Source organism: Callorhinchus milii, unplaced genomic scaffold (genome assembly GCF_018977255.1).
Source record: "Callorhinchus milii isolate IMCB2004 unplaced genomic scaffold, IMCB_Cmil_1.0 Scaffold10, whole genome shotgun sequence".
Classification (NCBI taxonomy): domain Eukaryota; kingdom Metazoa; phylum Chordata; class Chondrichthyes; order Chimaeriformes; family Callorhinchidae; genus Callorhinchus; species Callorhinchus milii.
Genome location: NW_024704751.1, coordinates 17775715 through 17801052, shown reverse-complemented (window position 1 = coordinate 17801052; position 25338 = coordinate 17775715). Strand labels below are relative to the sequence as shown.

The 25338-nt window shown below is 42.0% G+C and overlaps 1 protein-coding gene across 2 annotated transcripts in view; it reads left to right on the top strand.

Moving 5' to 3' along the window:
- The first annotated feature begins 1941 nt into the window (after positions 1–1941).
- Positions 1942–25338, top strand: part of inpp5b (inositol polyphosphate-5-phosphatase B) — a 39915-nt gene continuing 16518 nt past the window's right edge. Inside the window, exons 1-3 of one of the 2 annotated variants that reach the window (XM_042338529.1) lie at positions 1942–2091; positions 9334–9495; positions 24742–24832. In XM_042338529.1, the coding sequence (XP_042194463.1) occupies positions 2058–2091; positions 9334–9495; positions 24742–24832 (287 nt within the window). In that variant the 5' untranslated portion in view covers positions 1942–2057. Of the gene's footprint in view, positions 2092–9333; positions 9496–13696; positions 13717–24741; positions 24833–25338 lie in introns of those variants that run through there. The other variant, XM_042338528.1, reaches the window with a different exon arrangement.

The window sequence follows — 25338 nt, the reverse complement described above, 5'->3', positions numbered from 1 at the left end:
TAGATGGCAGAACAAAGCAACGACAACAACTTGCATTTATGCAGCGCCCACTTCACAGTAGCGGAGCACGTCTGTCTCATTTTCTCCAGTACAAAAATTAATGAACTCCATTCCCGAAGGACTGGCTAAGTTTAGGTTGGAACTCACGATGTGGTTAAGTATTTTTTTATCCCCAAACCCAAACTTTGGCATTGTTCTCTCCCGTGATTCTCCACAATCCTTTTTTTTTAAAAAGCAGTATTCACCTTTTAATTTCTACTGTCGTGCTCATTGCCCTGTCCATCTGTTCTCGCCATCGCCAGCAGAGGAATTTGGGACAGGCAAAGAATGGGTTGTGATGTCGCTTCTTTAACGACTGGAATTTCCAGCCAGGCTGTTGCAGATCTTCTCATCTGGGTCAGAATGGGAAGACTTGAAGTCGAAACTATTTACATTTCCACTTGTTAGCCACTTTGCCTAGTTCATTACACTCGCACTGTATAAACAGCTGCACAGAGAGGTTTGCAAAGAAACACTACATGTGCTGATGACAAATTACATCGTAACAACCCCACTGATATAATTCAGTTTCAGATGAGACATTAAAGTGAAGGCCCATCTGTCCGTTCGAGTGGATGTTAAATATCCCTCAACGCTGTTTTAAAACAAAGAGCAAATTGCCCTGGCCGACACTCTCATTACGATTCATAGCCTCGTGCTTGTTTGTGACTCCTTGCTTGTACAAATAATTGCTGTTTTAGCCAACTCGTGCATTTGGAAGTATTTAGCTCAATGAGCTGGAAGACATTCAGCATGATAAGATGCTTTTTTCTTTCTCTAATTCTGATTAAGCTTGCAGGAAAAATCTTGTTTAAAATTTACATTATTTATTTGCAATCCCCTTCTCCAGAAGACAGTAAGATTTGTGTCAGTGCAGTGAATACATACGTGCCTGTGGTAAGTTTGGAATAGATTGTGGAGTTTGCATATCCTTGTGGAGTTCAAGTGTTCAGATAACTTTGTTTACCCCTGTGTTTAAGTCGCATTCATTAATCATTTAACCACGCAGATTTCCAAATACAGTTGTAAACACAATATGGCATTTTTCTGTGTGTTTTTAATGCTGTTTGGTTAAAATGTTTGTTGTTTGGTAACACTGACGTATTGATCATTCCACTAATCCATTAAATGCAGAGTGAAAACTTCCTGTTTTATTTTACCCGTTTATCCTCGTTGGATTAACTCTGTACTATGAATTACTGGCACTGTTTCGATTGGACCTGAAATCTGTCACATTTTGACATTATTTCACAGTTTAAATTTTCTGAACGAAATTTGAGGAAATTCAGGAAGGTTTTATACCTGATGGTATCGTGGGTCGTAGGAACTGACAACACAATTCAATTTATGATACAATCATCAATTTAATCAATGATGAATTTTCAAGCTTGGTGTTTGCTGTTTACCACGGTTTACCCCGTGATTAGATTCTCTTCTGCTAAATTGCTTACCCACCACTGGAGGGTGTCTGTGAACTACATGATTATCTGTCGTGGAATATGATAATGTATGTAATTATAATAGTAATGCACAATTGGCTGCCATGTTCCACCCACAAAATATACAGTCAATCCACTTTACAATCTATTCTATGAAACGCTTTGAGACATCTCAAAGACGTACTGTATCAAATTCAAGGATTATTATTATTAGTAGTTGTAGTTTCACGAGATACCAACCCAAGTGGAAGAAAAGAGGCAGGTTCTGACTCTTTAAACAGATATATATAAATCCTTTTTGAATTTGGATATGAATGTAGTCTTTCAGAGCTCTCTCTCCTCCCACTCCTCCCTCCCCCACCCACCCCCGCCCCCCAACCCCCATGCTAGTGGTGACCAAGTAACTAACTAAGCCCTGGTATATGATGAGGTGGTGTGAACCTACATAGCTGGTGGATTTTATCTTGTATCGTTCTGAAATTTGTGCCATCTTTCCTTCTAGGTGCAGACACCACAGTTAGAATAATATCGGGGGATGATGAGTTACAACTGCAGCTACCCTTTGGCTCACAAAGCAGGATGTTCCTGCAAGAATTGCGGAGAGTCTGTGACGGTATGAAAAATAATAATCCTTGCATTTGATATACCGCCTTAGCACATTTTTTTGAGACGTCTCAAAGCGCTTCACAGAATTTACTGCATAGTGAATTGACCATATATTTTGTGGGCGAAACGCGGCAGCCAATTGTGCACAGCAGCGTTCCGCAGACAGTGGTGGATTGAAGTGACCAGATTGAAGTGAAAAGGTTCATATTTCTAAATTCTGTGCAATTTAAAGATACAAGCATACAGCGTTTCAATTTAGAAATGCATAATCAATGCCTAAGGAAATATCCAGATGTGCCTATTCCAGACACCTCTGTTCCCTATACTGTTCTCAATGGCAGTATTGAAACCTGGAGATACTACTTGACTGCCAGTTAGTGGGATTGGTACGTGGATATATTTTCACCTTTTTGTTTAGTGAAAGATTACTTGTAATTGAATGCTTTGAGTTGGAATATGCATGAACGTGACATTTGCATTGAGAACAGCGGATGAGGATCTGTCTCTCACACATCCAGCTAATTCCTAATCCAGTCGTAACGAATTTCTGAATTCAACTCCGCAGTTTTCATGAGCAGGAAAAAAGAACATATCTGCTTGAAAAGCACCGTGGAAATTATATTAATCCTTGCATTTGATATAGCACATCAAAATGTTTCAAAGCGCTTCACAGGACTTACTGTAAATGTACTATAAAGTGATTGTGTTTTGTAACCAAAAGCAGCTGCCAGTTTGTACATAGGAATGTCCCACAAACAGCCATGAAGTGAATGATCAATTTTATATGGAGGATTGTTGGCTGTGACACTGGGGAAAAACTCCATTCTCTTTTTGAATCGTGCCATGGAATCTTTAACATCCGCATCAATAGACAGACAGGACCTCGGTTTAACGTCTCATCTGAAGAATAATGCAGTGTTCCCCAGTTGTCAGCAGCGACTGAATTTCAAGTAACCATGTGGAACTTGAGCCCACAATCTTCTGACTTACCTAAGTAGAGAGTGCTACCAACAGAATCTTGATCACTTTTTCCAGTAAACCTCTGTCACGTGCTTTTTAATGAAAAGGGAAGGAAGAGAATCCCATTACCCAGTAAAACATTTGCCAAATTTATGTGCACAACGTCTGTGGTTGCCTTTTGACTTTGTTCTCCAGTGTAATTGTTTTTACAAATCTGGGGAAAGCGCTTACATTTTGTTTGTTTTAAAAATCTACTTTGACTTGCTCCATCTCCTGCTTAACTCATGGTTTCCTTGGACCTCCCCTCTCTGGAGACTCTCAAACCTAGCCCCACTCTTCATCACGCTATCGAAAGCCTTTTTTTTGAAAAAAAGACATTTCTCATCCTACTCAGTTCGACCGCCCTGTTATCTACACATTCAGTCTCGGCAGATTTATCACAGTTGTTTATTTCTTATACTCTCTCTGGGTTGTAAACGTACGTTTGATGGGCAGAATTACAACAAGTTATTGGAACATGCAAGGCTGACCCAAAAAAATGTAATTCATAATCAACAATAGATTTTGAAAGGCAATTAGACAAATCTTTGCAACAGAGAAACACTAAGTGGTTTGGAGAGGGTGTGGAGGAAGGAGAACTGAATGAGTAGTTCTTTCATAGAGCTGCTGGCATGGACTCAATGGGATGAGTAGCCTCCTGTATTGCAAATTTATGGTTCTGTAAACATCAATCATTGGGAGTGACTGGTTCAAAAATAACCAGTTTGATTTGTCCCACTCTTAAATAAGCACATCTCCATATGTTTTCAATCTGTCTCTTGCTGGTAGTAAGAGGCCTATTCCTAAAGTTTCTTCCATGTTGACAGCTTTGAAACTAATACTTAATAATAAATAATAATCCATAAGTTTGTTATAGTGCCTTATCATGTCTTCGAAACGTCTCTAAGCGCTTCACAGAATATACTGTGTGGAGTCCTATAGGGTATTGGTTAGAGAACTCGCCATGCAAGAGAGAGGACCTGGGTTCGATTCCTGGGCAGGGGGTAACATTGGCAAGTTTCTTTACTCCACACACCTGTTTATTTAGCAGTAGGTAAGAACCTGTTTTTCAGTCGATTGGTAGATCGCTTTTCTGGGAGTAATAATCCCTTTTTATACAAAAAGAAATGTGGTTACTCAATTTATGACTGTTTGTGGGACACTGCTGTGCATAATTCCCACACCCCACTCCAGTACCCACTGCTTTCACTCAGCTGACTCGGGTCTTCTGCACTTCCCTTGTCTCCTTCGCTCCACAAATGGCAACCGTGCTTTCAGCAACCATGCCCCAAATCTCTGAAATCCCCTGCCTCAATCCCTCCATTTTGCCCCCTCTTTGCCCGTCTTCATATCACAGCTGAAGACTTTCTCTTCAACTGTGCCTTTGGGCACCTCCCGTCTCTTTCAGCTCGGTGTCAAACCTCAGACGACACTTCCCACACGAAGGCCACTAGAAATGCAAGTTGTACATTGCTTCCCAAAAAGCCTCCCAATTTGAGGCAAAATTCATACTCTGAAGCTTTTGTTTTCTTTCTCCGGCTCATTATTCTGGATCTCAGCATCATTATTCTGATCCTTTTGTTCCCACTTCCCTTCCAGCTCAAGAGGTTGATGAAGTGCCATTGCGTTCATAAGCTTAAGGAAAATACGCAGTGCAAATATCACACTGTCGACACAAGTGAGATACGGTTGTTCACTCGTGTTGATTTCAGTATGATAGCAGCATTAGGTCACACTCCCTTCCTGTAACAATACTTCCTGTCAGCAGCATTCTGCAACTGGTCCAAACTTGATCACAATATATGGAAGCAAAGTCTGCATGGCCTAGCTAACCCTTGTGTTCAAAACATCTGTGGTTGCCATGTCAGCCATATTTACGTACGGTCTCTCTTAACAAAAGATTTTTGTTGTTTTACCTTCTCTGTGTGACTGATTAACGCGCCATCCTTAATGTTGTAAAAGTAAAAATAACTGAAGGAGTGCCTTCAGATTGTGGTCAAACCCAAATGAGTTTCTGACACCCGATAATTATTGAATACTCTAGGTGGAATCATTTTCAGTTTCAGGTCACAAGGCAAAAAATATTCAGTGAGTGAGCAAGATACTCGACAAGACTTAATAGTCTATGAGACAGGCTGATTGGGAAAGCATCAGGCTATGGTGATTATGGTGGGAAGGGGAGGAACCAAGACGTTGGTCACAAATGTCTTAGGGGCTGCGCTTTCCTTATCTAATTGGCTTACTCTTCTCTTACAATTAGTCACAAGAGAGAGCTTGGCTGGTTCTTTCCTGTTGAAGGTTCGCTCTGAGCTTGCTTCGTGTGGAACAAAAGTGTTACATTTTTTAATTCTCTTTTAAACTGAATTAATACTCCTGATTGTCCAGCGCGCTGGGACGTCTTTCCAACGTAAAGGGCACTATATAAGTGTTGTTGAATCAGTCATTTGTAAGACAGTTTTTTTCAGTGGGGATCAGATTGATGACTACATCTGCAGCCAAACCTCAAAGGCAATAAATAGATGTGTTTAAAACATTTGCTTTGCAAATAATGCACAATGGGCACCTGGCAAATCAACTGAACTTCTGCTCGTAGAAACTCATTCCATGTTTTGGAGTGATGTTCTATAGTTTCCCCTTCCCAATTTAATGATGGGTCTGGATTATGCCTCCTGCTCCGCTTTAATCCCAGCATTATATTTAATTTCACCAAAAGCGCTAACCAAAGAGAGGGAAGGAGCAAGTCTGAGGAACTCCAGGAATGGGCGTCACACCAGCAGACGTACAGTTGATTTGCATCAAGTTCCGAAAAGTGGAGCCAGCTTCAAGGAAAGAAGTAACAAGATTCCTGCTCCTAATCGCTGTCCAATTATTGCAATTGCCACTGTATGTGTTCAGCCGCAGGAGGACAGTGTGTGGGTTCTGTTATCCCAGCAACGAGCCAACCATTTCTGGAGAACGACAGAAGACAAGGGGCCTGGAATTGGACCTAGAACTGAAACAGAAAGTTCCATTCCCCCAACGGGTGAATTCATCACCTTGACACCAGGGGTTTACCAGCATCTGCACTTCTGAATGTAATGAAAACTTAGTGACTGAAGCATCCCTCATTTCCTCCAACCCTATCTCCGGACATATCTCTTGTCCTCCAGATGTGAAAGGCTCTATATAATTAAGCGCTCCTTAAGTGCTCTGTGACGCTATCCAAGTGAAGGCCACTATGTAAATGCAAGTTGCTGTTAAATTTGGATTGTTTTGTTGTAACATGAATGGAACTGGGGAGAAAATGTCTGAGAGCAAAAGTGCCACGATAATGAATATTGTCACATAGGTCAGTCAAAAACTGACATTCCCAAATGTCCAAAACATGCACGGACGGTGGAAACTCCCATCATTTTTAGGCTCCAGCCTGCTCCATGTCCCCCGCCCGGCCCGCCCCACCATGGCGGTTGGGCCTTCAGTCTCTCTGCCCCCACCGTTTGGAACTCCATCCCATAGTCCCTTCACCTTACTCCCTCCCTTGCCTCCTTCAAAGCACATCTCAAGATTCTCCTCTTTGACTGCGCCTTCAGCCACCCTCCTACCCCGACGTTCCCTGCTCTCCACACCCACCCCCCAATCCTAACTTTCAGCTTGGGTCCAAATCCCTGACTGTCCAGCACCTTGGAACATCCTCCCAACGTGAAAGACACTGTGCAAATGTGATGTGTTGTTGTTGAGACTTGCTCCTGGTGCACCTGGTTATCCGATATAAAAGCAGCATTGCTAACGATTTGAATTCTGTCACCTATGCAAATTTACTGCAAATTTTGCATTGTGCTCGGTAAACAAAAATGTGTAGAGGCAATTACTACTCTGCTGCAGCTTAGACCCTGATGCAGAGAGTATCAGAGTTCTAGCCTGTCTCCACCTGAGACTGCCTAAACTCTGGTCCAAGTGTCCCTTAGCAGAGTTGTGCAAACACGTGAGAGGATTGCATGAGTTTTGCCATCGTGCTCTTGTTTGAAAGTGGCCGTTCCCTTCTGCTGCTGTGTAGCGTGTGTATGAGACCGTGCTGTGTTTATTTGGGGTTGCAGGCACGTTGGGTTCCTCTAAAGATCTGAAGATAAGACCATCATTCGCATGTTAGTGACGCTTGTCTCACTGCTGTGGTTATTTAGTCAGTCAGTGATCGCGTTCACTGGCTTTGCCTCACCGTGCTGGTTTTCTGGAGCCTTGAGTAACTTAACGGCAGGAAAGCATCCGTAATCAAGTTATTTTTAAAACTACGAGACTCTGACTGTGGCGAAAACCTCTCAAGATGATTCGGTTTAAGCAGTCCAAAGATGGTAACGGTAGGTTGCAGATCTATGTAAGGGAAGGCGGGTAGAGTTTGTGGTTTCTGTATTAAGCAGCACCAGCTCTCGTTTAGGTACAAAAAAATGCACAGGCCGTAAATTATAAATCCTTTAACCCAATGATTTTAATATTTAAGACTTTGGTACATTATGGGTTGTTTCAACATTGCTGCTCGTGGAGTTTGTGCTGAAACTGTCTAATATTGATAAGGATATCTCGATATCAATGCACTATTTAATGGGCAAAATTGTTACAAAGTAGATTAACTTATTTTAAATTTTCTTTGTGGACTGGATTTTAGTTGGACTATTCGGATGTTCTCCCGACGTCAAAGGCGCTATGCAAATGTAATTTGTTGTTATTGTTGTTGTTGAATACATTTTGTTTTAAATGTGCTGATAAAATTGTCAGTGAATCTGACAGCCTTTGTAAGCTTAGCACAAAGAAGATGTGTTAATATTCATCATTAACCTCAAATCCTTAACTCAGGGTTACATAAAGGATGACTCCATTTTACCCATTTGTATGCTGATTCGGTTCCTTACGCCTTTTCTATGCAAATGCAGAATGGTGACATGTCATCAAAGGTCTGCCTAGTTGTGTGGACTTTAAATGTCCCATAACATTATTCTAAAAGAAAGAGCAGATCTTTCTAAAAGAGAAGGATGTGGTGATGGATGAACTCTAGGGCAAACTGTGTGTGTCGACAGAATCCAGTTTGGGTATAATGTCCCTCATGGTCGAATAGCTTGCTGAATTCATACTCAAACTAGTTAGTGCTCTGGTTAGGCCTCACCTAGAATACTGGTTGCTGCGACTTAAGGTAGCTGCTCAGGCCCTGGGGCAGTTTCAGAGGAGAGCCATGAAGGTGATTTTCAGCTTCAGATGAATGAGTTATGAGTAAAATTGAGACAAGATAGAGTTCTTCAGTCAATAACCACTTGTACTTATATAGTGCTCTCCACGAAGGGTAGCATCTCTGAGCGCTTAACAGTGGCGGAGCCTGACCCTGAGCCAGGGGGAGGGGGGAGTTGGCCGTAAGGACGGTCAAGCGGGACTTGAAAGAAGGGAGCGAAGGGGCAAGGCGGAGGGATTGAGGGAGAGTATTCCAGAATTTTGGGACGTATTGGTTGAAAGCACGACAGACAATGGTAGGGCGGAGGGTGTGAGGGACGAGCAGGAGGCCGGTGCCAGTCGAGCGGAGGTGCCGGGTGGTGGATTGGGGAGTGATGAGGTCGGAGAGGTAGGGAGGTGCCAGAGAGTGAATGGATTTGAACATGAGAGTAAGAATCTTGAAGTCGATCCATTTGGTGATGGGGAGCCAGTTGAGCCTGGGCCAGAACTGGTGAGATGTGGGCACAGAGTTTGGTTCGGGTCAGAATGTGGGCAGCAGAGTTTTCAATGAGCTGAATTTGTGAATGGTGGAGATGGGGAGACCAGCAAGGAGTGCGTTGGGGTAATCCAAGCGGGAGGTGACAAACGCACGCACAAGGGTTTCGACTGCATTTGGGGTAAGGTACAGTTGGAGGCGGGCAATGTGGCAGAGGTGGAAGAAAGCATTCCTGGTCAGGGACTGGATGTGGGGGAGGAAGGACAGCTGGGGATCGAAACGGGCGCCTAGGTTGCGCACTGGTTCTGTGAGTCTGAAGGAGAGCCCCGGGAAGTTGAGGAGTTTAGAACCGCAGGAGTGAAGATGTTGACGGGAGCCAAGGTTCCGTCTTCTCCATATGCAGTCATCTGGTGGAACAGATGAAATTCCTGATTGCTTTTAGCATCTTAAAAGTAAAAGATAAATATCTAACGGTAGTGGAAAATGAACTGCCTGCCAATTAGGGATAAAACCCAAATATTCACAACATCCTGTCTTTGTAAGTTGTGCTTACTTACTGATTTACAACTTTCTTTGTTATTACAGATTTGTTGAAAGAGGCTGTTGCTGGAGCCCCTCCACCACAGTTTCTCTGGCTATCAAAGTACAAGCAAAAGAAGCGTTCAGAGTCCTTCCGATCCCCGGAAAAGGATTATACAAATGGATTTGCCTTCTCAAAGAGCGACAAAGTGAAAAAGATAGTCGGTGGTAAGATCCTTTCTGATTTTTCAATGGATTGATCTGATTTCTGTGTGAGGTTTGAGCGACACAAGAACCTTGGCTTTTTTGTCTGGTAACAGGATAACTCCATTAGGTGTCAAACTAATGGCTCGGTTGATAGCACTCTTGCTTCTGGTTCAGATGGTTGGGGATTCAAGCTGCGCATTGAGACGTCGAGCTCATAATCTGAGCTGGTAGTATATTGACAGAGGTACTGTCTTTTGCAAAGCATTGTCCCACAAACAGCTATGAAATGAACAGTTTTATTTGCGGGATTGTTGGCCAGGACACCAGGAGAAACACCCTTCTCTTTTCAAATAGTGCCATGGGATCATTAACGCCCACCTGAACCGGCAGACAGAATCTCGGCCTCTTCAGTCCTGTAGCTCAACAGTTGGAGCCCTCGCCTCACAAATGGGAGGACCTGGGTTTGATTCCCGAGCAGGGCGAAATGTTGGGCAAGTTTACTTACTCCTCACGTCTCAGTAACCTATAATAATAATAATTAATAATGTTATAACCTAGCAGTGAATAGGAACCCAGTTGTTAGTCGATTTGCAGATCGCTTTTTTGCGGGGCTAATAATCCCTTTAAATAAATAATAATAATTTAGTTACTTAATCCACAACTATCTATGGGACACTGCCGTGCGCAAATTGGCTGCCGCGTTTAATCCACAAAATATACAGTCATTTCACTTTACAGCATATCCTATGAAGCTCTTTGAGATGTGATAAGGCTCTATATCATATATCAAATGCAAGAATCATTACTATTCAGTGTTTCAGCCGAAGGACGGCACCTCCAACAATGCAACCCCCCCCCCACCCTCCCACCCCCAGCACTGCATTAGAGTGTCGACAGCAACAAGAACTTGCATTGACACAGCGCCCTTCACGTGGGGTAGCGTCCCAGACCACTTGCGTAGTGTGGGCAACAACAACAAGATTACATTTGTAGAGCGCCTTTCACGTCGGGAGGACTTCCCGAGGCGCTGGACAGTGAACATAGTCAGGTTAACATACTGTGAAATAACGTCTTTCACTGAACCTCCCTGTCTCTTTGGTCAAACCCACTATGATGTCACAGTCTCCTGTGACTTCTGTCCACGTTACTCTGACCCAAACTCTTCCCAAACAAACCCAGCCATGTCCTCGAAGTGTACACACTTCAGCTGTTTACTGCAGTGAAATCCAGCGCAGCCAGGAACACGAGTTTCTGAGAAACCTCTTTTTTGCTGTAAGCACGTAGTAATAATAACATCAGTGATGCAGTTAACCGAGTTTCCACAAAAGTATTAACATTAATCAAATGCTATTTAGAAATAGTGTCTTCCGTTGCCTTTACATCAGCAGCAAAATAGCTATTATAGGAGGAAGTTGTTGTTGGGTGTGAGATATGGAATTGAACGGGATTACGTTTTAGTAGTTTAGTTTTAGTAGTTTAGCACTACCTCACCCCTCACGCTGCTGAAACCCTGGTCCACGCCTTTATCACCTCAAGGCTGGACTATGGGAACTCTCTCCTCGCCGGCCTTCCCGGCCCTCCCTCCACAAGCTGCAGGTCATTCAGAACACTGCAGCCCGTGTACTGTCCCGCACCAGGCTTCGCGACCACATCACTCCCACCCTCGCTCGCCTCCACTGGCTCCCCATCCCCCAGAGGATCGATTTCAAGATCCTCATCCTCACCTACAAGGCCATTCACGGCCTCGCTCCCTCCTACCTCTCCGACCTACTATCCCCCTACCTACCTGCCCGTACCCTCCGTTCCTCTGGCTCCGGTCTGCTCCACATCCCCCGCCCCAACCGCCCTACCATCGGTGGCCGGGCCTTCAGCCTCTCAGCCCTGAGGCTCTGAAACTCTATCCCCCAGTGCCTTCGCCGCTTCCTCCCTTTCCTCCTTCAAGGCCGGTCTCAAGACCTTTCTCTTTGACCTTCAGCTCCGTTCTCGACTCTCTACCCCCTCCTCGCTCCCTCCCTTCCCTCCCCTCACCCTGACCATTCCCCCCAATGCTCGGGTCCTGACCCAACTGTACAGCGCCTTGGGACGTCCTCCTGACGTGAAAGGCGCTCTATAAACGGAATCTTGTTGTTGTTGTTGTTGTAGTTGGGAACTGTCCGCAATGGTCTTTCCCAGACTTAAACAACCCATTTTCCTTTGTTCCTAGTTTATGTGTTTTTTGTACGCAAACAGCTTTCATACATTGTTGTCTATAATGATCTTTCCCACACTTTGGTTCATGATTGTTAAGGTCTGCCTTACTTACATGGAAGGCTGGTTCATTTGTTTTTGGTTAGCTGGGAGTCTATCACACTTCCTCAAACCTCGCTGTTCTCAAGAGTCTTGTGATTTCTGCTTGTGAGAATTTAGAGAAGCTGGCAGTTGGAGTTTGGAGCCCTAGAAGTTGGGACACAAACTGTACGTGTTCTGATCAGGCTGCACCTAGAGAATTACGTGTAGTTCTGATTAGTGCAGCATAAGATGGTTGTCCAGGGCCTAGAAACAGAGCAGAGGAGAGCAAAAAGGCTAAGCCCAAATGTTCGAGCGATGACATTAAAGGAAAGACTCGATAAGACTCAGGAACCAAATCTCTCTTGCAATCTTATGCTTATGATTTCCTGTGTGGTTTTAAGCGCGCTGTGGGGTAAGAACTATACTATTTGCTAAGTAACGTGAATTTGCATTTACGAGGCACCAGTCACATGGAATGACATCTCGCAGCATTTCGTAGAGGTAACAGTCTCTGGGGCCTAAACAGGTAATAAGAGGGCAGGAGGGAAGTGTTTGAAGGTGCAGTCAAAGAGGAAGGTTTTTGAAAGCATAGAGGGAGAGTGCAAGGAAGGGGGAATTCGGGGAGAGAATTCCAAGTGGCAAGCAACCTGGAGTTGGCAGGCTCGTCCAGGACTTGATGTCTGTCAGTACAGGATGGTCCTGGAATCAAAGGGAAAGGCAGAGAAGTAGAGTTGAATGTCCACCATGAACATGTCGGAGTGGACTCCAAGCTTGTGGATGAAGGGGAACATGTAGAGGAGCAAAAGGCAGGAAGAGAAGCTGGAGCTAGAGATGGTGTGGACATTGGGCAGGAAGCATGTGATACAATAGAGGTGGACCAGGCAGTAAAGCTGGAGAAAGCAGTTTAACAAGGTAATGAAATGAACTGTTCAGAAGGAGGATTAACCGATTAGCATTTCATGTGCAGCTGTGTTTAAATCATAACTACGCATTTGTTTTCTGGCCACTGTGCTCTCGTCAGTGCCAGAGAGAATTTTGTGTTGTCAAACAAGTCATAGCGTGCTCAGCCGATCCATGAGTTTGCAGTTCAGCTCAATCACAATCATGACCATTAGAGGCAGCAATGTCAATAAACATTTTCCTGTTTTACATCTCATCTTGTGCAGTCAATTCACTTTACAGTACACTTTACATTCTTTGAAGGGCTTTTAGGCATCTCGACGACATGATAAGGTGCTATATCAAATGCAAGCATTACTATTATTATTTGCTTGACTGCTTTCGAGATGCACTAAACTGACAACCCGTCACTCCCAGGGGGAAGGGCTCAGTGACGAGTTATCTGGAATGGCGAGTTAGGCATGTGTATAAGTACATAAATAAATACAGTCGGGCTATTGACAGCGTGAGGGCTGAAGTGGTAGTGACAAGTTCAGCCAGGGTTGAATTAGCAGGAGTTTACTGTAAATGTAGTGTCAGTCCTGTGAAATAAATCAGTCATATAGTGAGGAATTCTTTCCCAGTTTATGTACAGTTACATGCAGCAAATTATTGTTGTCTCGGGGTGATTAGTGGTAATTAAATGCAAATGAAGTGCAGTGACACACTGGACAATGTAAAATGTTCTTTTTCTAATTAAATCAGCTTCAGTGTTTGAATAGGGGACTCCTAAGTGACAGAACTTTAAATTGACTTAATTTTCCCTTTTGAATGCATTGTGAATACGGCAAAGTTGATGTTCCAGGTCTAATAATAAGCGACGGTTAATCTGCTTTTTCCGCTTGTATGGTCTCTGTGTCGAGACATTGCGGTCAACCATTGAGTTGAAGCCAACGAAAAGCTCAGTTGATTGATTAGTAGAGCCTGGAAAGTTATCCCGTGCTGTGATGTCACCCGGGCTTTACATACCAGGAACTTCTTAAAGAGCCAGAGAGCAGAAACCTGAAATGTCCACAAGAAGCGTAGGATCTGCAGGTAAAATCGCTTACCACTTTGTACACTTCGTGTGACAGCTTTTGTGGAACACTGCAGTTGGAACGCTTGTAAATAATTATTTATCAGCTAATTATTTGGGGATGACAAGTTTGCAGGGCTATGGGGAGTGGGCGTGGGATCGATTTGAATAGCTCTTTTAAAAGAGCCAGCACAGGTACGATGGGCTGGATGCCGTCCTTCTGTACTGTATGATTCTATGATGATAAAAATCACAGGTGCCTCGATTCCTGATTCCACTGAGGTTTTAGGATACAATGACAGGTTTGCTTCTTAGGCAGTTACTGCCTTGGCTGTCTTTAGGTGCAGTGCCTCTGACATTGTAAAAAGTCCAAAGTCACTGAATTAATCTTGCAACTCGCGTGAGCGATTTGAACTCTGTGGTTTTTGGGATCTCAGCTCTTGCCAAAAGATATTTTTTTTAAAAAAAAATTTAAAAGCAAACTTTTCCAAAGCTGGACCTCGGGAAAGGAATGTGTGACCAGCAACTCATGTAAAATTTGTGCGTCTCTTCAATGTGCTCTTCTGTATCGGTGCCACTGTGAACAACATTTTGCTGCAGTTGCACAAAATGCATTTATTAGGACCCAGCACTGAAACAGATGGATAGTTACTGCGATCGATTAAATATTGTGCATTTAAGTTTAATGTGAGGTTTGTCTCTGGAGTAGGACTCGTTAATTCTGGGTACTCTGATTTGAATTGATTTTTTTCCTCTCCTGTGTCAGCAGAACACAAAGCCCCACTAGAGGTGATATAAGCATAATTCAAAAAGTATGAAACATAAAGATATGTGCTGCTATTTATCCTATGGACCTATTCAGCTGAATCGTCACTTGGTTGCTAATAGGGGTGGACAGCTGGATGCTTATTTTTTTCTGTGTATTGCTTGAGCTATAAACCAAAGTATAGTGTACGTTTTAGCATTTTAACTTAGGTAATAAAGATCATAAAAACCTATACCATTGAAATCATGTGTTAAGATCCAGCAACATGCAAGCATAGAGGAGATGACAATCTCATAGAAACCGGACAAAAATTATTGGTTTTGCTGTCATAGTCTCTTCCGCAAAATACAAGTCAATCTACTTTACACTCTATCCTGTGAAGCGCTTTCAGACGTTTCAGCATGGATTATTATTATTATTACGTGCAAGGCAAGAAAGTGCAGGTTGGGATTGCAGACACCTTCAGTTTAAGACTCCTATTTGGTCTGTGTAGCATTGATTTTATCGTGTTTACTTGAAAGGCAAACAGCTGGTGGAATTTAAACATTGAGTTTGCTTTGTTATTCCTGTGAAAGGAATGGAAAACTTGAGCCCTCAATATTTGGTCTATGCCCAATGTACAGGGGCACATCCAGTGTGTATTTTCTATACAGCCATTGAATAGGAGAGGGTCTTTCAGACAATGAACTTGCTCCACCATTTACATTATTGCATATATATTATATATAGTATATATTTTGATTTACAAGGTGGTGATAATCTGAATTTCATTTAACTTCCTCAAACTCAATGCAATTTCATGATCATGTAAAATAAGATAATTCTGTACCACATGGAGTCGCCATATTTTGAAATGTTGTAACATACTACAATAATCATCCTTGCATTTGGTATAATCATGTTAAGAATACTGAGCGTGCTTTCTTCAGTACTTTTCTGATTTTTCACATTCCACTAAACTAAAACAGGAACATGATGTATTCTGATGATGCTGTGAACCTAGAAGTTGCGTTAGCACTGGGTTGTATCAATGAGTTTTAAAGCTGTTTCACTGTTACGGAAGTCGTGAATGGTTCTTGTTCTCGCTCTGAGCAGCCATTATCTCTCTATGAATTTCAAAAGAAGGAATGTTTTTGCCAAGTAGTTGATGGCGAGGATGTGATTTAAGACCAGAATAAGGTTTTGCTGGTTTAGAATGAGACGCAAAGAGGCACTACTAGAGTCTCGAGTGTTTCATTCAGGTCTGTGCTTATAATAATACTTCATGGATTTAAGAGTTGCTTCATTCAGCTATCTGCACAGAGCGCTCTGGGACGCTACCTTGCATGAGTGGCACTAAATAAATGCAAGTTTTTTTTTGTATAATACTTTCCGCTTGACTTTTGACTGCACTACTCTCAGATATTACAGATTTCTTATGTCAGTTCCTTATCTCTTCTCAAAGTATCCACAAGTGCTTTGGAGATTTGCCTGAATTCCAGTGAAAATGTTTGGAATGTCCAAAATGGCTTTCACAATCAACAGAATATTTTTGAAATGATGGGAACTTTTTGGGCGGCTTTTTTTTTTTTTACCCGCTGCTCAAGACGGTGCATATTTCACAGAAAGCAGTCAAATTGGACCCTCCAGTTATGGGCATCATTTCTATCGGTATTTGTGATGTGGAGAAAAGTAAAACTTTCAAAATGCCAGCTGCAGTAACCTCACTTTCTCTCACTCTCCGAATCCATCAATTAATTAAGTAGGAAGCCGGTTGTTAATTGGCGGATCGCAAACCGGGGGTAATATACCTTGAAAAAAAAATGTTGTCGCTCAATCCACGACTTCGTAGAAACAAGAGTCGGCCATTCATCCCCTCAAGCCTGTTCCACCATTCTATCAGATCATGGCTGATTTGTACCTCAAGTCCAATTACCCATCTTTGCCCTGTATCCCTTAATAACCTGACCTAACACACAGCTATCCACTACCGGCTTGTGTGAGGTGTGAATGGATCCAGCAACCACAGCCTATTGGAGAGAGACCATTTGTGGGAAGGGAGAGGGTGAGGCAGAAGGACTTCTGAATGGATTTCCGGAGTGTGGGCGAAAGGGGGGGGAGCTGCAGGAGGATTGAGAGCTCACCCACCCCCGATGCATGGGTAAATGCATGGCTCGATTTCCACGAGTGCATGATATTGTTTGTGTATTGTTTTATTTTACGTAGTACTTCCTCTGACACAATTGACTATTTTCTTTTATACAATGATTCATTGCGAGCAATGTGATTTTTTAGCTGTGGAAGTCCAAGTGATTGATTGCAATGCTGTGTCCTGAGCACAATGTAATTGTTTCCTTCTCTACAGTGGACAAATCACCAAACCTGAGCCATTTATCTGATGATTGTCTTTGAAAAGGGTGGTCTGTTTGCATAAGATTATTAGTCATCCCTGAAACAATAACATTAGTTAATGTTGTTGTGTTTTGGATTCTGAATGTTTTCGACGCTGAGATTAAGTTTCATGGAAGCGTATCCTTGATCTTTTTGGCACATTTGTTAATAATAATAATACTCCTTGCATTTGATATAGCGCTGTTCGCATCATTGAGACATCTCAAAGCGTCTTACCCATGGAAAGTGAACCGCCAATCGACAAACAACCGGGTTTGTATTTGCTGCTAGGCAAACAGAGGCATATGGAATAAGGAAACTTGCCTAAAGTTTTGCCCTGGCCGGGAATCAAACCCGGGTCCTCTTGCTTGTGAGGGAAATGCTCTAACCAATATGCTACAGGACTCCTACATTAAGAGCCTACTCTTGTTCCTACGAGTTCTTTCCTGGAAATTTAGAATTTTATTCTCATGAAGGGAAATTCACTGCAGGTTACACCATTTGATAATGAGCTGGAGTATGTCATAAGGTTGCAGTAAGCCTGAGAGGGTATTTCAAAATGTTTTGAAAATTAAACTGTGAAAAGTAGGAGGTTTGGAAGCAGTGAGGCTCAGGAAACTCCTCCAGCTATTTCCTCTGATGAAGTCATCAGCTCTTAAGTAGCACAGCAAAACCAAACCAATAGAGGCATAGAAGAAAATAACTGTTGGGACATCCTCCCAACGTGAAAGGCGCTATACAAATGTAATCTTGTTGTTACAAGTAATACTAAGGAAGAAAGCTTTGTAATAATAATAGTTCAGAGAAGGGCAATAATAATATAATAATAATCCTTGCATTAGGTATAGCGTCTCATCACGTCTTTGAGACGTCTCAAAGCATTTCACAAAATATACTCTAAAGTAAATTGACTGTATATTGTGTGGGCGAAATGCGGCAGCCAATTGCGCACAGCAGTGTCCCACAAACTGGTGTGGATGGAATAACCAAATTAATAATAATAATCCTTGCATTTGATATAGGGCTTTTCACGTCTTCTCGACGTCTCAAAGCACTTCACAGAATATGCTGTAAAGTGAATTGACTGTATATTTGTGGGCGAAACAATAATTAACAAATTATTGTTAATTATTTATTTTATGAAGGGATTATTACCCCGGAAAAGTGATCGCACACACGCTAGTAGCGATGTGGGAATTTCGAGTCAAGACAGTTAAAGTATTGATTAATCCCATTAATATAGGTTTGGACAAATTTATGATTGGGAATGGAACTGAACGTCAAAGTCAAAGAGTAGGAGAGTAGGTGGCATACATCAATAAGTACTGGTTAAGCAGCAACACCAACAGCTATTATCAGTGTAATTTATTACTTGGACGCTGCACAGTCTTGTTCAGTCCTAAAATAGAGAGCTCACAACCATACAGCATCCAGGAATTAATCAAGAGCAACTCCAAGCACAAAACAGTGACTGTACTCCGTGTTTGGTGTTGAAATTTCCTACTATTTCCAAGCTGTTCAAAAATACAGTAAATCTATGTTGCCTCGTATCGTTAAAAGATATAGCAACCGCATTACTATATGGAGTTCTGTAGCTCAACAGTTAGAGCGCTCGCCTCGCAAGCGAGAGATCTGGGTTCTATTCCCGCAGGGCGAAATGTTGGGCAAGTTTCCTTGCTCCACCCGCCTCTGTTTAACCAACAGTAAGTAGGAACCGGTTGGTGGATCACTTTTCCGGGGATAATAATCCGTTAAAAAAAATAATAATTTGGTCACTTCAATCCATGACAGTTTGTGGGACACTGCTGTGCGCAATTGGCTACTGCGTTTCGCCCACAAGTATACAGTCAATAAACTTTACAGTATATTCCGTGAAGCACTTTGAAACGTCTTGAAGACATGAAAAGCATTATATCAAATGCAAGGGTTATTATTACGAGGTCTAAATATCAGATCTTGTGTAACTCCTGACTGCGCGATATTGTCCAAATACTTTGTCAATTTAAATTCTAAGCTTATAAAAAGCAGAAGAGGAGATGCACTTCACATTGTACTTTTCTCTGCAGCAATTGAAGCTATCAACTGAAGTCATCTTTAGCACATTGATGACCTCATGCAGCCCATATCCTCCCATGTTAATTGCCCCACATACTGATGTCAAGAAAGTTTAGTTGAAATCTTTAAATCATCTGTGACCACAGTGTTTTTTAAAAAGAAACTGCAAGTTCCCAGAACCAGCGCAACCTAGGAGGGAAAAATAAATAGTTCAAATAACTTTCAAAACATAATTAATAATAATAATCCTTGCATTTGATATAGCGCCTTATCACGTCGTTGAGACGTCTCAAAGTGCTTCACAGAATATACTGTAACGTAAATTGACTGTATATTTTGTGGGCGAAATGTGGACAGCAGTGTACATTTTAGTGTTTGTTTAGTTAGTAAGTTTGTGTCATGTATCTTAACAAAATTTCCTTTCATCAACAGAATAAATTGGACTAGCTCGTGTTAAACTGGGCCAAATCTGTGTGTGGACACGGATGCTGTACACTAAATCTAGTATATATTTTGTGTGCTTCTACAGAGAAACTACAGCCATTAACAAAGGGAGGGGCAGTGTGGAATGAGCTGCATGGTATTGTTTATTGTGCGTGTGAACAGGGCTAAAAGTCATAGAGTTGTACTTAAAACTGATGCTGACATAATCTGACCTCAGTAAATGCACGTTTTAAGTTCATCGTTGCTTTTGGATTGTGGGTTTGATTGTGTGGTTTTCTTTTCAAATAACCTTTACCTTTTTTTATTTTCTGTTCCTGTCTGTGCTTCTGTTGCAGTAGTAGATTTGTAGTTTGAGTAGTGCGACGTTTTGCATTTACTGTCAAACCAGTCAAAACTCGTTGATCCTTTGCTGTATTCTTAACCCATTATTTAATTCAGAACAGCGCTAGATAGTGTTCTGTCACATAAAAATACCTGGGTTACAATATTGGAAAGTCTATGACTTTGTGAACAAATACATTTCCTAGGGAAATGTAGTCAACTACAGTACTGAAAATTATAAATATTCCTGGTTTTAGTTCAGATTAAATATCTTATTTTATGTGTAATATATTTATATACACATAATCTATAGCGACAGGAAAAAACAGAAATAGTAAGACCTCAAAGTGTACAGTGATAAAGTGCTTTTGCTGATAAGATCTCTAGGGGTAGCACATTGTTGGTGCTCACTGAACCAGTTGTTTCTGAATCAGTAAATCTTACATCTACTGTGCTAGTTACAAAAAAGGAGCTGCAAAATAAATTTGTGGATGATACTAAGCTAGGTGGGAGAGTAAGCTCTGAGGATGACACAAAAAGATTGCAAAGAGATATAGATAGGCTAGGTGAGTGGGCAAGAAGGTGGCAGATGGATTATAATGTGGGGAAGTGTGAAGTTATTCACCTAGGTAGTAAAAACAGAAAAGAAGATTATTTTCTAGAGGGGGAGAGACTAGATAGTATTAGTGTTCAGAGGTATTTGGGTGTCCTTGTACACCAGTCACAAAACAACTAGGAAGGCTAATGGCATGTTGGCGTTTATTGCAAAAGGGTTAGAATACCAGAGGAGGGAAGTCTTGCTGCAACTGTATAAGGCCGTGGTGAGACCACAACTAGACTATTGTGTGCAGTTTTGGTCTCCTTATTTAAGAAAAGACATACTCGCCTTAGAGGGGGTGCAGTGCAGATTCACTCGGTTAGTTCCTGGGATGAGGGTGTTGACCTATAAAGATAGGTTGAGTAAACTAGGCCTATATTCTCTAGAATATAGAAGAATTAGGGGTGACCTTATTGAAACATATAAGATTCTTCTGAGGCTTGACAGGGTAGACAGTGCAAGACTGTTTCCCCTGGTAGGATAATCTAGAACTAGGGTCACAGTCTTAAGATTAAGAAACAACCTTTTAGAACAGAGTTGAGGAAACACTTCTTCACTCAGAGGGTAGTGAATTTATGGAATTCTCTACCCCAGAAGGCTGTAGATGCTCGCTCCTTGAACACATTCAAGACTCAGATTGATAGGTTTCTGAAGGAGAGAGGGATTAAGGGATATGGGATAAAGTGGGCAGATGGAGTAAGTTTAGAAGATCAGCCATGATTTATTGAATGGTGGGCCAGGCTCGAGGAGCCGAATGGCATAGTCCTGCTCCTAATTCCTATGTTCCTATATTGTGAAATACACTTCTCTTGTCAAACACTAATCAAATGCATTCTTCCTTGAATCATTGCTTTTTGAACAGAATGGCTTTGACATTTGGTAGCCTTTTTTGGGTTTTGTTTCCAGTTTGATGGATGTTTGATGTGCTGGGCAGTTGGTTCAAGAGTACCTCTGCTTCACATTGAGTACTTATTTCACTTTTGATCTTAGAGGGGGATTTGGAGAGTGAAAAGGGAACCATTTTCTGTCACTTTTTCGCATCTGTTTATTCTTTGTTCCAAACTTTCCGATTTCAGTCATAGTTTCTCTCTCCCAGTCACTCCCACCTTCTTTGAATTTCCTTCTCTGCATGTTTATTATGTAGCGTTATCTTTTAGGTGTCTGGAGAAGCCAGTCAGCTTTGGTCAGGATGACCTGAATTGAACATGTGGTCTGAAAAATTCTCCACTCAGAGAGAATGTTTGGACGTAACAATTCACATTATTTGCAATTGATCTTATTCTGTAACTTGCATCAATGCACTTCTTTCATGTGGAAGGTGCCAGCTAAATGCAAGCTGTCGTTGAAGTTTTGTATGATAAAGTATTCTCTCTGGGTTTGATCACCCTTCGGATGTCAGAACCATAGAGACCTTCCAAAGGAGATTTGCAGGAGTGACACTAGGGTTTAGGGATTGATTTATGAGCAGAGACTAGAGGGAGTGGGTTTATTTTCACCGGAATAGAGATGTTGAGGGGAGACCTGATGTAGATCTTTTAAATTATGAGATGTTTTGATGGAGTTCAGGAGAAATTACTTCCACTGTTCAGTGATTCAAGGACAAAAGGATATCAATTTAAAATAATTAGCAACGGGGAGAGTAGAAGACTTCTTTTTCACAAAGAGTTGCAGTGCTCCAGGATACTACCCTATGTGAAGGCGCTATATAAATGCGTCTTGTTGTTAGGATGTGAAATACCCTTTTGAATGTGGTGATCAAGGCAGATTCCATATTAGTTTTCAAGAAGGAACTGGATAAACAGAGCAATTTGCAGGGGCATATGAGAACTACAGGCAAATGGGGGCGGAATGAATTTTTTTAAAAAAGCACAGTACAGACATAAATGAGCTGAATTGGCTTATTTCTGTGCTGTAAATATCTATGGTTGCTGTGTGAAACGTGGCCAGTTGGGAATGATGCTGAGCTGTACATTTCTAAAGGGTGGATTTAAATGGTAATATGAGTCAGTGGAAGGGATGAAAATAGATTTATCTTGAACAGGGTAAATCCTGTTTTATACCAAGTCAATTTCATATTGTGTTCTCTTGTTCATAAAAAAGGGTTAGAGGGGCATATTGGGCATTTGTTCAGGTCAGATTTGGTCCCCATGTGCTGTATACCTCTGCATAAAAAGATGCTGATCATTTCAGCAGTCAAATTTCACTGTTCACAACAGCAATTTACTCTTATACTGTATGGCGCCTTTCAAGTTGGAAGAATGTCATTCTGAAAGTACTTGCAAAGACTGAGTGGCAGCCTGAGCTGGAAAGGAGTGGGGTAGAGTAAAAGCTCAAAAGAGATAGGACTTCAGGTGTAATTGGAAAGCAGAGGGGGAAGGAGCAAGGTGGAGAGAGTTCTGGAGAAAGATCTAGAGCAAGGGGGCAAAGTGGGTGAAGGCTCGCCAGGCAATAATAATAATAATCCTTGCATTTGATATAACGCTTTTCACGTCGGGAGGACGTCCCAAAGCTCTTCACAGAACACACTGTAAAGTGAATTGACTGTATATTTGTGGGCGAACGCGGCAGCCAATTGCGCACAGCAATGTCCCACAAACGGTTGTAGATTGAAAATTACCAATTTATTATTGTTTTTAGTTTTGGAGGGATTATTATTAGGCTCTGTGTGGAGTAAGGAAACTTGCCCAAGGTTCGCCCTCTGCCTGGAATTGAACTCAGGTCTCTCACTTGCAAAGCGAGTGCTCTAACCACTGAGCTACAGGACTCCACAATGGTGGTACAAGGAGCAAGAAGCAGGCTAGAGTGTGCAGTGCGGAGAGAGGGTATTCCAAGATCATGGAGGCATTTGAAGGTGAAGATGACGATCATAACATTGACTTGCTGGAGATTAGGGAGCCAGAGAGGAGCCAGCGGAGGACGGAGTTTATTGCAGGAGATAGTGTGAAAAATATAAAGTCCATTTTTTAAATTAGTTTACAATTGACGAAAGAGTTCAGTCAGCTGGTTGTAAACCATCCATTTTGTATTCACGTTTTATGTTTTAAGAATTATACAGTACTTATAAAGTATCAAGTACAGCCAATCCCCTGCCCCACTTTATAATGTATAGATTTAGACATGTACAGTATACAAATCATCCCAGTTCTTTCTTTACTAATGCTGCTTTCCTACTACTGTCCAGCTCTGCTTGTTCAACAAATAACCCTTCAAAATAATTTGCTGGTATATTTCTGCTGTTGTTGGTGCTGTTGCTGCCGCTGCTGCTATCTCTGCTACTGATGCCATTGTTAATCCCAGTAAGTGATGCTTCTAAATTCATTCCTATCTTTTCCTCCTTGCCTGTATCCTGATTTCAAGCATGTTTATTTGTTTGGTTCAATTTTATTCATGTTTTTGGATAGATTTTCAATATATCTTGCTGTATGTAAATCAAAAGGTTATCAACTAAACGTGGGATTGGTTGGTTATGAAAGAACCTTATCCCAACTCCTCCACAGCAACTCCTTGTTACATCATTGTATTTTGCACATCTTGAGTGCGTATGACACGTATATGGGTACTGTATAAACCGGCATGTTGAGGATGAAATGGAATAGGATTTGCTCCTAGTCACTGTTGAAGTTGTTACTGGTGTGTGATGTTCAACAACAAAAGCAACTTGCATTTATATAGCGCCCCTCACGCAGGGTAGTGTCTTATAGTGTCCCCTGGTATATCACAACATCACAGTGACCTAAACACACAGTGAAGCCGATCTCCTCAGCAGCTTATTTATTAGTATGCTGGAATGCTTTGGCTACTGGCCCAGTCTACCTGAATATGGCTAACTCAAAGTCCAGGGATTGAACACTGTACCTTGTATTACTGGCTCCAAAGTGATATGCCTGGCAATCGAATGTCGGAATCGAGCCAGCCCTCTGTGGGGGTCTCGGTGGTCCGGTTCCTGAGTTAGGCGGGTCCGCAGTATTCCAGGACACCGCTGATGACAGCACAGCCTGGCTCATCGGCAGGACGCAGAAGGGCAGACGAATCACTGGGCAGGACGTCATCCCACTCAGCTTCTGTTAACCTAACAGGTGGTCCTAGCTGGTCAAGCAGCAGGAAAGCTTGCCGGGCAGCAATATTAATGGCAAGTTCGGCAGTTTAGCTGGTTAGACTCCAGCAGTTACCCCAACACACTCTGGGGTCCCCAAATCTCGGTTCTTGCTAACCTGGGCCTAAAACTTTCCGGAATTAGGTAAGCAGGATATGTCCCTCCAGAGAGAAAGAGAGAGAGAGATTGCGCATTCCATTGCAACAATCTGTCTCTGGAATTTCCATGTGTAGATGGGATGCCTGGAATTCTTAATTAGGTTTGGATACTCTTAAGCACGGTGATGGGTTCCTGCATGTGTCAGACACCCCGCTGACCCCCAAAAAAACACCTTCCTGTAGTTCAGGAATTGAATATTGTCTGCTCTTACATAAGATATTCATTTTGTTTAATTACAGGTGATTCTGATCTGCTGTCAGTCGCTAACAATGGTAAACAGAGAAGCAGCTACAAGGGTGAGGACACCTACATTGTGCCAAACCAGGAAAAGTAAGAGCTAATGAAATCACCATTCCAAAACAACCTTTACATAAGTGAATGTTTAATTTAATTCTTATGGCATTGTTTCATTTTCTTTGCCCCTAAACATTTTATTTTGCAAATGTATTTTCTCACTTTTATGAGCTACACAATGACAATAATAGGTCAAAGCACGTTACTACATTTATAAAGAGTATTTTTAGGCATAGCTGACCCCTCCCTAGCCTCAGCTAAAACTAACCTGCAAGCCGCCTATAAAATACAGTCACACCACCTTGTAGTATATCCTGTGAGGCATATGAGACGTTTCAAGAATGATGATATCAAATGCGAGGATTATTGTTATTCACTTCACTGCAGCAACTCTTAAGGGGTAATCCTGTGAGGAAGAACCTGGTCTTTACTCAGTACTTCACCACAGCAGTGCCGACAAGATTAGGGGCTTCCTTCCAGCCATAGAAGAGCTTGCATGCATTCCACAACATTAAGAGCCTGAAAGCACAACAAGTACTCAC